The sequence below is a fragment of the Arvicanthis niloticus genome, chromosome 14 (assembly GCF_011762505.2).
Source record: "Arvicanthis niloticus isolate mArvNil1 chromosome 14, mArvNil1.pat.X, whole genome shotgun sequence".
NCBI classification, from domain to species: Eukaryota; Metazoa; Chordata; class Mammalia; order Rodentia; family Muridae; genus Arvicanthis; species Arvicanthis niloticus.
The window spans coordinates 32,197,548-32,210,234 of record NC_047671.1 but is presented as its reverse complement, the minus strand read 5'-3'; the positions used below and the strand labels follow the sequence as shown (position 1 = coordinate 32,210,234).

Sequence of the window (12,687 nt, the reverse complement as noted above, 5' to 3'; positions counted from 1 at the left end):
TTTTCACAGAGGTCACTATCAGAAAACACAGATATTTGCATTACGATCCATAACAGTGGCAAAATTAGTTATAATTGTTTTTTATGCAATTATATGTATGTATTTTAAAAGTAGCAAGGAAAATGATTTTGTGGTTAGGGGTCGCCACAACATGAAGAACTGTATTAAAGGGTCATAACATTAGGAAGGTTGAGAACCACTGGCTTAGTTGACATGCTAGGGTGGCCAAGAGAAATCAACATGCGGTTTCTCACCTATTCCAGTAATAATAATAGCATGAGTTGTGAACACATTGTGTGTCTGTGGATGCCAACCCAGCATCCTTGCATCATTTTCTTGTGAACTTTGGGTTTCCGTCTCCAGGCACCACACGCCACTCACGAGAGATCCACATCATAGCCAATATGCAGATAAAGGAGTCATGGGTTTTGTAGCCAAGCCTATGAGTTTTAACTATATCAGGAACCAAAATGACCTTGCCTTGTTTTCTTGACAGACTTCCATGTGACTGAATCTCAGACAGTTCTGAATGTCACAAAGGGAGAAACAAAACCATCTCGGACAGATGCCCATGGGAGCAGAGCACCTGATGGAAAAGCCAAGATCCTGCCTGCCCATGGTGAGGAATAAGGTTATCGATATGTTGGTAACATGCAAAGAGCCCACTGTGTCACACAATAATTGCCTCTCATGGTCCCCTCCCTTTCTTCCTGTTGTAGGTCTGTCTTTGTTAGGGTTTCATTGCTTTGAAAAGACATCATGACCAAGGCAACTCTTATAAAGAACAACATTTAATTGGGGCTGGCTTATAGGTTCAGAGATTCATGAAGTCCATCATCATCAAGGCAGGAGCATGACAGCATCCAGGCAGGCATGGTGCTAGAGGAGCCAAGAGTTCTACATCTTGATCCACAGGCAGCAGAAGAGACTGTCTTACACTGGGTGGAGCTTGAGCATAAAAGACCTCAAAGCCAACCCCAACAGTGACACACTTCCTCCAACAAGGCCACACCTCCTAGTAGCACCATTCCCCGTGGGCCAGGCATTCAAAAGCATGAGTTTATGGAGCCATACCTATTTAAACCACCACATTGTCTTTCCACATTAAATCCTGCTTATTATCTAAGATGTAGTTCCTGATTCTGGGGATCACTAATGGAAGCTGCTGCATTCTTCTCAGTACTTTGAGATTATGAACCAAAAGTTGGTGACAAAAATCAAGTTACTGACTTGGTTTTTTTTTTTTTTTATTTATTAACAACAACAACAATAGTAGTGGTAGCAAGGATAATGTTACATTTTTCCACTGACCTCAATACTTGGCAAAAATAAGGCTCTCAAATATATATTATTAGATGAAATAACCTGGGGGAAAAATGAACTTGCTGGTTAAAATATCAACAAGGAGGCTTCCATTAATATTTTCTCTTCTACTTGGTATTAAACCTACCTCAAGTACCTCTTCCCTGCTGAAATATTGAAAAATAAAATAAAATAAAAAGGATGCTAAATTATTGCTCTTTTGGTTTGGTTTCCACTCAACAGGTCAATCAGAAACTATTGGGATTTTACATAAAATGGAGTCTCAGAAGTGCCCGACTCTCCGTCATATCCTTATATTCTACGCAATTGTGTAAGTAGATGTGTTCAGTGTAAGTAGTTGTCTATAAATGATCCTGCTTTGCAGGTGAATAATCTCTTCTCCTTGCCAAGAGTCATTGTAAGTTCCAGTTGTACTGACACGACGCACGGATTTTCCTTGGCAATGTCCTTTCCTTTCTGGACATTCTCTCCCTCCTCCGCCCACTCTTGCCACCCCCCTCCCCCATAAACTTGGGCTGCTTCTTAGAACAGTTGTGCTGAATCGCCCAAAGAACCAAACTCTGAGCAACAGTCGGGAACTTCTGAAGCATCTTTGTTCAGCTTATTTATTTTTCTCTCTTTGTTCAACTTCTTCTGATGAGAAACCAAGACATCATTCATCTCTATAAGATATCATCCATCATCAGCGACAGCTTAGACACAGACTTTTTTAACTTTTTATCAGCTTCCAGTCTATAACCAGTTGCTGTTCTGAGACTAGCCAGTTCAGCTGTAAGGTGTCTCTTACACCCAAGGGAAATAGATCTGCTCTTCTGGTCCCCACTGAAGCAGGGAATTTGTGAGTCTCCGGGGAACAAGGTTTACTGCTCTTGCCCAGGCTTCTGGAAGACGAAGAGAATACCAAAAAGGATGGGAGCTTTGGCTTAAACATCCAGCTTGAGTTTGGCCTTGAACAACCCTGTAAAAACAGCCACGTTTCTGCACTCTGAGAAACTTGTGTGACAGGATTTTAAGTCTTCTTGCTGTGGAATTTTATAACAAGCATCAATCTGGGTTTTTTTTTCTTTTTTAAAATGATTTTAAAATTTTTTCTATTTCTAATTTTATTTGGATGTTTTGCCTTAACCGTATGCGTGTATACCACATGCATACCTGGGCCCATGGAGGCCAGAAGAAAGCATTGGACCCTCTGGATCTGAAGTTACAGGTGGCCGTGAGCCACCCTGTGGATGCCAAGAATTGAACTCAGGTCTTCTAGAAAAGCAGCAAATTCTCTTAACTGCTGAGCCATCTCTCCAGCCCCTTAAATTAGACCATATTAAAGTCTCTAAATCCTTTATTTAGTTCTTACTGAAATGAATGTTCATCAATGGAAAATGGCTGAGTTCATTGTTTTTAAACATCAGTTCCTGGCCATTAACATGGAAATTTCTCGTTGCCCCTTTATAGTGTCTGTGTGCTGATCATCTCCACCTTCTACATGAGATACAGGATTAACACTCTGGAGGAGCGCCTGGGATCCTTGACGTCCATTATGGATCCCCACAGTACTGAGTAAGATGGCCTTCCAGTACTTGCTGTTCAGATTATTTTGACAGTTGACCTAAGTTTAGAATCCTCCTTAGCAAACACTGAGAATTCGTTCAGTATGAGGCGATAAGTTAACTGAGTGTTTGGGTAAAGCAGAAGAGCTCTAGAAATGAGTGGCTTAACCTTGCGTGACTCCTGTGTCCTGCCTCCAGCAGTATTACACGAAATATGCCGAGTAGTGTGTCATTCTGCTAATTATCCTAAGGTGGTGGTTGTGACCTTGACCTTAAACTGTTCACCTTCATCTTTAGAAAATGGTAATTTGTTTTTGAGTCAAAACATTTGTTTAAGAAAAAAAACCAGCACATGTCATGATATGTAATTGTTTATATTAATTAATTTACAGAACCCTTGCCCATATTCCTGATTACTAAGTAGTTGAATGTGTGTCTGTAAAGATTTTCTTCCATCACTTTTTTTTTTGAGACAGGGTCTCTCTACATAGGCCTTGCTATCCTAGCATTCACTATGTAAACCAGGCTGACCTTGAACTCAGGAGATCTACTTGTCTCCAGAGTGCTGAGACTAAGGGCGTATGCCAGCATACTTAGCCTAATCCATCACTTTCTGTAAATGAAACTGTCATTCCCCAGATGTAATTGTCATATGGGACGCCTACTGCTGAATATGCTCACCCTTTCTAGATCTTTCTGAACTCTGGCTGGCTGATTCAATTCAGCTATTCTGGCTCAAACTCCTCTCCAAGCTGACTGATTCAAACTGGCTTCTCTTGGCTTCTGACTGAATTGCTCTGCTTGGCCTCAAACTGGCACTTTCTCATTCTCTGCTTGTTTTATCTTCACCTACAACCTGTCTCTATAAAAATGTCTAAATAAAAAACTGCCTCTCCCCCCCTCTTCTTTTTTTTTTTTCTTTTTTTGTTTTTTTTTTTTTTGTTTTTTGTTTTTTTTGGGTTTTTTTTGTTTTTGTTTTTGTTTTTGTTTTTGTTTTTTTTGAGACAGGGTTTCTCTGTGTAGTCCTGTCTGTCTGTCCTGGAACTCACACTGTAGACCAGGCTGGCCTTGAACTCAGAAATCCGCCTGTCTCTGCCTCCCAAGTGCTGGGATTAAAGACCTGCGCCACCACCGCCCAGCAAATGTGTAGCCCAGGCTGGCCTCGAACTCGTGATCCTCCTGCCTCTGCCTCCTTCAGCAAATCCTACCAGCATTCGCCTCCACAACCAGCTCTGTACTCTTAAGTTATCTCTTTCCTGTCTCTTCTTATGAGAGTTGGGCATATCCTATCTCTGACTCATTCTATCAAGTTTTCAAGTTTTTTTTTTGATTTGTCATTTTGTCTGTGCCTCAATTAGATGTCACTTTCAAATACGGCTACTTCCTTCTACAAACTAATTGTTTGAGATTAAAGGTGTGTACTAAGGGCATATCTGTATTCCAGAAGGATTAAAGGTGTGTCATTCTATCCTGATCACCACACACCTAGAAAGTCGTTAGATGTGATCTCTTGCCAAAGCAGCCATGTTACTGAATTAAAATTCCTCTACAACTTTCAACATGCCTGTCCTTTAAGTCTGTTTTCATGAGGATTTTTATACATTGACTGAAATCATACTTTTAGCAAGAGATATTCCTTTTAAAGAATATCTACCACTTTCTAGAGACCCTATTAAAATGGGTACAAGGGTTGGAGAGATGGCTCAATCGTTAAGAGCACTGACTGCTCTTCCAGAGGACCTGGGTGCTGCTCACAACCATCTGTACTCTAGTTTAGAGGATTCAACACCCTCTTCTGACCGCCATGGGCTATATACATAATGTACATGCATTCATTCCTACACATAAGATTAAATATACATATTGTCTATATTAAAATATATAATGTCTATATTAAAATTATATATGTATATATATAATTTTGGTGTAGTGGTACACACCCTAATCCCAGCACTCAAGAGGCAGAAACAAGTGGATCTCTGTGAGGTCAAGGTCAGCCTGGTCTATATAGTGAGTTCCAGGACAGTCAAAACTATAGAGAGAGACTCTGCCTCAAAAAAATAAATATAAGTAAATAAAATAGAATGGATGCATACATATATAAATCTGAATTTCTTTCATTATGTTTTTATCACAGCTTTATAAGACAACTATTACTCCACTTTGAAAAATGTAGATTCATTTTATGTATATGAGCGTTTTGCCCGCATGCATGTATGTGTACCAGAAGTCAGAAGAAAGGGGTCATATTTCCTGGAACTGGAGTTACAAATAGCTATTAGCAGCCATATGGGTACTGGGGAATTCACCCAGGCCCTGGTGCCTTTACTGCTAAGCCATTTCTCCAGCTCCTAACACTAAGAAAAGTGAGAGTCAGGAATACATAGTGTCTTATAATTTATAATGACACCAGGGTTCAAACATAGATCTGTAAACTGCAGAGATCCTGGGCTCCCAGTTCTCCAGGGGTTCTCATACCTCAGTGGACATCAGAGTCTACGAAAGGGCTGCTTAAAGCAGCACATGAGGCCCATCCCAGAGTTCCTGAAGGAATAAGGTTGTAGTGGTGCCCAGTGATGCTTGTCTGGAATCTATGATTTCTATTGTGTCATAATCTCATTCTAGGTCCTTCTTCACTGTCTGTGTAAATCACCCTCCAGGCATTGTTCTATGGCTTATGTGTATGCTTACATGCAGGTCATTTGGGAGACATAAATGCATATTTGAGCCAGGAAGTGAATATGGAATCCTAACAAACAGTTTAGAACAGATCCATATACCGGACCCTTACTGCCCCATCATGTTCAAAATGTTAATGCAACTCTCTTTTGGCCTTGGAGGTGACTCCAAATGATTGTAGACTGTTAATTCCTATCCTCTGAGGAGTTGATTTTATTAGAAAAATATACCTCATGTTTTAGCACCATATAATTAAGTTAGCAGTGCAGAGGGGAGAATTCTGACTAATGAAATGTTCATTCCCCTCTTGAGATCATCCAAAGAGGAAATACTATCTAAAAAACTAATCTGCATAGAAAAAAAATGAAACACACACACACACCACATATAAGGTCAGAGGATGCGAGTGAAAGGTGGGGCTGTTGGTACAGTGTCATCCCAGACCCTGATTTTCCCTGGGCCCTTGGTTCAGAGTGAGGCTGATAGCTAAATCCAGTGTAACCTGACCCTGCACTCTCTGAGGAGCCTTTCTCTTGAGTTACATTTGGCGAGTGTTGTCAGCAGGTTGCAGGCTCCTCAGGAGCCTACTGCTCTGCTCCAGTTCCATGCCTGGTGGTGAGAACATCTCTGTCCCTGAGAATCTCCTGTTGCTGAGTCAGTCCTCTGAACCCCAAATCCCCTCAACTAGAAACTCAAGGATTTTAACCTTATGTCCATGAATTAATGATTTATAAACATACGACGTGTTCATAATGGACAGCTTTCTTAAGATACAAGTCCTCATCGGTGATTTTCTAAGTGCCTCTGTTTCAAAAATGAACCAGATAGAAACTAACTCAGACCAGTTATTGAGATCCAAAAACTGAACCACTGAGATTAAGTCCTAACCGAGAGCGGCTGGAGAGCTGCCTCAGCTGTCAAAAGCCTGGCTGCTGCTCCTGCAGAGAGCATAGGTTTGGTTTTCAACACCCACATGGCAGCTCACAACCATCCATGGGTGTCCGGTACCCTCTTCTGACCTCCAAAGGCACTTTATGCATATGATACACCGACGTGCATGCATATAAAACACTCATACATGTAACATAAAAATAAATCTTTAAAAGTAATTAAATATTATTTTAAAGACTCACAGCCAAGAGAAGTACAGATGATGCAGAGCATGGAAATATAAGAAGTAATGGTAGACATCTTTCCTGAAACATGTTCTTACTCTATAGGATTAATTGGTACAGTATTGCAGTATAGGATTCCAGCCATAAAGAATCAATTGATAGCCGGGCAGTGGTGGTGCATGCCTTTAATCCCAGCACTTGGGAGGCAGAAGCAGGCGGATTTCTGAGTTCGAGGCCAGCCTGGTCTACAGAGTGAGTTCCAGGACAGCCAGGGCTATACAGAGAAACCCTGTCTCAAAAAACAAAACAAAAAAAGCCATTCAAGAATCAATTGATATGATGAGTTCTATTTGTATATTTACACAACAAGTCCTAAGGAAAGAACTGGAGGGGGAGGCTCATGGCTGTGTGGAAATTTAACTAAGTAGGTGAAGATTCTCCCTGGCTTTTCACTGTAATGTAAATGGCTCTTTCTCCCATGGCTGAGACCAGCAGTCCTCCATGTACACATAGCTGCCAGTGGGGAATGGAGACAGTGTAAGACCCAAACAAAGGCTCTGAGAAACCATGTGCTTGAGAACAGTTGTCAAAGTTTTATGTTTAAGCCAAGGTACCTGAAGAAAAGTAGCTTAAGAGAGATGCAGCTAAACTCAGAACTGGCCCCTAAACATCCAGCCTGAGGATGACTGCTGTGACTGTCACAGGCAAAAAGATGCTGGACCTCTCTCCTAGCCCAGTTTTCTGTTCAAACTTAACCTATATTCATTCCATGAATGGTGTTTCTCTTTTTCCTTACAGGCAGACAGCCCCATCCGGCCTGGGGTCACAAGTACAGTTAAATGTAGAAGTCCTCTGCCAAGAACTAACAGCTAACATAGTGAAATTAGAAAAGGTAAGTTGATTGTACCCAGGAGCAATCTGGTCAACTACTACTGGCTGCTGATTATTATTATTATTATTATTATTATTATTATTATTATTATTATTATTATTATTATTATTTCTATAAAGAAACAGAACTTAATCTCATTTTCTGCAAAATAGCAATTAGGTTGGTCCATTGTTTGCATCCTCACCTGGACATGGGACCACTGGTAAGTGGTCAGTGACACTGGGGTTCATGGAGAGATGCATTTGAGAGTCAACTAGAGACTACTGACCAGTCACAGAGTGGATACCCAGCTCACATAAAACATTATGTTTAATCCCTGTTACTACCTTGGCTCAAAGGAGAGGATAAAGTTTTAAATTACTTTGCTCAAGGTGGCAAGGGTAGAAGGTTTACCTGCAGACCTAGAATTTGAACCACCAGCCAAGCGTGGTTAGAAGTCTGATTGCTTTAAAGCCTAGAGAGATGGCTCAGTGGTTAAGAACACTGACTACCCTTCCAGAGGACTTGGGTTCAATTACCAGCATCCACATGACAGCTCACAACTGTCTGTAAGTCCAGTTCCAGGGGATCCAACACCCTCACACAGACATGTATGCATATAAAATTTATCTATGTACCAATGCATATAAAAATTTTTTTTAAAATAATAAAGTCATTTTTTAAAAGCTGGGTGTAGTAACACATGCCTTTATAATCCCAGCTCGTGGGAGGCAGAGGCAAGAAGATCTCTGAGTTTGAGATCTTGACTACAAAGGGAGTCACAAGACAACCAGGGCTATATAGAGAAACCCTGTCATGGGTGGAGAGGGGAAGTCCTCTGCTTGGGACTGGCTCAGTGGTCAAATATGTCTACCACTTAAGTGAGTGTAGGTCCAACCTTATTTACTTATTTATTTAATAAATAAATTTGCTTTTGCAGGTTAAGAGTATACTCACGCATCTCCCTCCAAGGATCTTCCCTGACTAACTCTGTGCTTAGCCTAAGGCATTCGTAGATTTAGGATGATAAGTGGATGAAAGAGGAAGGGGTAACCATTCGAAAATATCCCAGCATTCCACCTGATTTCCACGCTTATTTCTCCTTTCAAATGTGTCTGTCATTTCCCATCGGCAGCTCCTTGGCTTCACACTAATCCTTTACCTGCCAGAGCAGCGCACTCTTGTCTTTGAGTTTTACTCATTCTGACTTGTAAATTCGCTCCTTGCATCAGAAGCCCGCAGGCCTCTTCCTCATCTCCCACCAGGCCCTGCCAGGACCGCACATCCTGTAATAAGGGAACAGAAAACAGAAGGATGTTGACCTGTACCATCAGCAATTGGCTGTTACTGTGGGGCTCAAACCCAGCCCGGCAGCTAGGGAGGCTGCTAGAAATGAAACGAGTCCGTCACAAGTAGATTTGGGCCGAAATGTTCCCCGAGGCTGTTGAGCTGTTGCATAGTGGCCTGGCACAGCCAGGGAACAACAAAGCCGCGATCCACTGTGGGAAATCCCAAGGCGTGACTCAGCTCTTTGCAGCAATTCCTTTCTGCCATCAGAGACTGGTCATGTCTAAGCCTCGTGGTCATCCCCCAGCCTCGACGATCCACTTTCTGATCGTGGTCGGCACACCGCTCCTTCAGTCAACACAGCAAACCCAAGAGTAATCCCCACCTGCTCCCCCCTCAAGTCCCATGAGGTTTGCCCTCAAATGTCCCCACATTCTCTTTCAGACACACCATGCTGGTCCCGACTACCCATCAGACACTGGGAAATTGAATCCCATCATGAATTTTCTTTATATTTTCTATTTATTATTATGGAGTGTGAGGGGTATGAGGAGAGTGCCCCTGAACAACTTTTGGGAGTCTGTTCTTTCTCCAGGGGGTTCCAGGAACAGAACTGAGGTCAACAAGCTTACACTGCAAGCATCTTCACCTTTCAACCGTCTCCATGGCTCTACTTATATTTTCTAAAGATCCTGAAAAGGAAAATTAACATTTCATATATTTACTGACCACTGGGGTTTGGGCTATCAGTTGCCTACTTATCTCTTTTGTTTGGGTTTCGATTTTTGGCGTGTTTGTCTTGATAGGTATGTTTACATATTTTGGATATTGGTCTTTTACTACAGTTTCCTTTCACCCTTTCTGCTCCTGTTTTGTCTACCTACCCTTTTTCCTGAATGTTGGGCAGGGCAGGTAGGAAGCAGAAATGGGGGGCAGGAAAGACAAGGCTTTGGAGTTTGTTTGGATTTTGTTGTTGTTTTTCGTGTGTGTGTGTGTGTGTGTGTGTGTGTGTGTGTGTGTGTGTGTGCGCGCGCGCGCCCGTGCGCACTCGCGCACAAGTGGGAATCAGAAGACAATTTGTGGGAGTTATCATGGGTTCCAGGGATCAGACTCAGGTGGTCAGGCTGGGCAGCCAGGACTGGCCCCTCAACCTCTAACCTAGAGCTGACAATTACTTCATGGCCTGTGTGATAGTCACGGATAAAATGATGCTGGATCAGGGCCCTAGTTTCCTTCTCTGCTTCTGTGAAACACTGGCTGGAAGCATCGTGCAGTGGTGTGGAGGGTGGAACTGGGCTTGTTATAGCTTGCCCATCATCCAGGGAAGCCAAGGCAGGAACTGGAGCAGAAACCATGAAAGAAGGACTGTTTCTTACTGACTTATTCCCTCCCTCCCTCCTTCCTTCTCTTCCTTCCTTCCATTCTTCTTTAAGGACTTCTTTTCTGTATATGAGTATTTTGCCTGCATGTGTATAAGTGCACCATCTAGTACCTGGTGCCCAGGGAGGACAGAATCAGGTATAAGATCCCCTGAAACTGGAGTGTGTGGGTGCCAGAAACTGACACCAGATCCTCTGCACAAACCACAAGTTCTTTGACCCACTAACCCATCTCTCCCCACGCCAATTTTTTTTTAATTTTTTCAATTTAAAAAAAAATTTAATTTAATGCATGAGTGCTCTGCTGCATATACCTCCACATGCCAAAGGAGGGCATCAGATTCCCCTGTAGATGGTTGTGAGCCCCATGTGGTTGCTGGGACTTGAACTCACAACCTCTGGAAGAGCAGTCAGTTCTCTTAACCACCCAGCCCTCTTCCAGCCCCTCATTTTTTTTATTGTTTTTTTATTTGATGGATCTGAGTGTTTTGACTACACATATGTACATGCACCACATGTATGCAGCACATGTAAGGCCAGAAGAGGGAGTTGGACCCTCCCACACCCCCTGCAAAACTGGAGTTACAGACATTTGGGAGCTAGCATTTGGGTGCTGGGAAGTCTGGTCTTAGTTACTTCTCTTATACACTCCAGGCCCACCTGCCTGCGAATGCATTGCCCTCTGAACTGGGCCTCCCTGCATCAATTAGCAAGTAAGAAAATGAAGAAAATGCCTCACAGACATCCACAAGCCAGTGTGATAGAGGCAACGCCTCAACCCAGGCTCCCTTTCTCAGCTGTTCTAGGTTCCTGACAAGGTGAAGATAAAGCTAGCTGTGATAACTACTCACCTAAATCACCAGCTCAGAATGGTTTAAATTTTATTTGTATTCATTTTCAGTGTGTGAATATGTGCCTGCATTTCCAGGCCATAGCAAAGACACTCTTAATTACACAAACTCAAATACACATATTATTTACAATAACACCGTCTCTTTTTATTATTTCAAGATACAAAACAACTTACAAAAGCTGCTCGAGAATGGTGACTGAGTGACCAGCTGCTGGGGCCAACATAATACCTCACGTTCTCCCTTGAAGAAGGTGCTTCTCCAGAGTCTGTTGTGCGCCCCCTGCTGGCCAGAGGCGCAAGCTGCTGAGAATCCAGATGTGTTTGTGTTTGGAGGTCTCCAGCTCAGGAAGTGGGGCAGGGAAGGGGAATGAGTTTGCTTTTGTGCAATAAAAGTTGACCTTGTCTCTGCTGCTGCCTGAAGATAACAGACCCATCTCGGGAGGTGAGCAAGGTCCCGGAGGACACCTGTAGCGCTCGGGTTATGGTAACTGTCAGTAAACACAGCACTCCATGCTTGTTAGCCTTTTGTCAGCCTTCTTTTTGCTGCCTTTACCCATCCCAATCAACCTTCAGACCTAAAGGGTACACTGTATACCACCAACAAAACTCAAAATGGTCCTTTAAAGAATTAGCCACGAGCCTCCAACAAGGTGGTGAATATTACCTAATGAACAGGCTTGCTTCAAACACCTGCAATTCTGTGGGTTTGGTTGGTTATTTTCCCCGCTTCTACCCTTAGGTTCTGATTTCTTTCATCTACGCATTTTAATTTTCCAATTCATGTCCAGTAAAGTGACATTTAGTCCCATCTGTGCTGTACTGTCTTGTTCCCGTGACTAGTCCTTAATTGGAGTGATTCTCCCCAACCTCCTTGTCAGGAATCTTTGAGGTGTGACACTGAAATACTAAATCAGATTCGCTCTGAAACCAAAACTAATCTTTCAGCCAAAAGTTGTCATAGTAATTTAATATGGAGTAGAAAGCCCCGTTTCTAGGACTGTAAGTGGAGTTAGAGTGGCAGCTTTGAAGCAGGATGTCTGTGTTGGACTCTAAAACCCATTTCAGCATGGTAATTGGATATCATTCTCCTACAATAAAGCAATAAGTGGTGGTCTGCTAACTTTACTTACAGTATGGGGTTGGCCGGTTTTTATTAATAATTATTTAGGGTACCATAAGATCTGTGAGTATAAAACATTCTATCTGCAATGCATTTTATAATCATTTCTATGAAATGTATTTTGTTTAATCGGATAAGCTAATAAACGGATTGGTTATGTCCTGTGTATTTGTCAGCGTACTGGGTAACTGCCTGGTGCACCGGCTTTTAATAAATACTCATTGTCTAAGGCACTCTACTTAACTCTGTTTCCTGCATTCGTAAATTCTCTTACCTACGACTTGCAGTGGTGTTTAAGTCTCCTCACCTCCACACCACATCTTTCAGCTTCATACTCACCACCGCCACCAACGCCACTGCAGTCACCATGGAGTATTTATTTCATGAGTCAAAAAAAGTTTAAGAGGTTTTTTTTTTTTTCAGTTATAATGGTATCAAGGCAATAAAATAAGCTCTGAAATTAGTAGACAAATGTTTGATTCCTAGGTTTGATTGAGATATTAGACATGATAGTTT

General features: G+C 42.2%; 1 protein-coding gene across 2 annotated transcripts in view; it reads left to right on the top strand.

The window, feature by feature from the left end:
* The window catches only part of Gramd2b (GRAM domain containing 2B), a 95,982-nt gene extending 83,568 nt beyond the window's left edge, over positions 1 to 12,414 (top strand). For both annotated transcript variants that reach the window (XM_076912636.1, XM_034518432.2), the window contains exons 10-14: positions 497 to 619; positions 1,546 to 1,633; positions 2,773 to 2,877; positions 7,460 to 7,553; positions 11,210 to 12,414. In XM_076912636.1, coding sequence (XP_076768751.1) covers positions 497 to 619; positions 1,546 to 1,633; positions 2,773 to 2,877; positions 7,460 to 7,553; positions 11,210 to 11,251 — 452 coding nt within the window. In that variant the 3' untranslated portion in view covers positions 11,252 to 12,414. The remainder of the gene's footprint in view (positions 1 to 496; positions 620 to 1,545; positions 1,634 to 2,772; positions 2,878 to 7,459; positions 7,554 to 11,209) is intronic.
* The last annotated feature ends 273 nt before the right edge of the window (positions 12,415 to 12,687 follow it).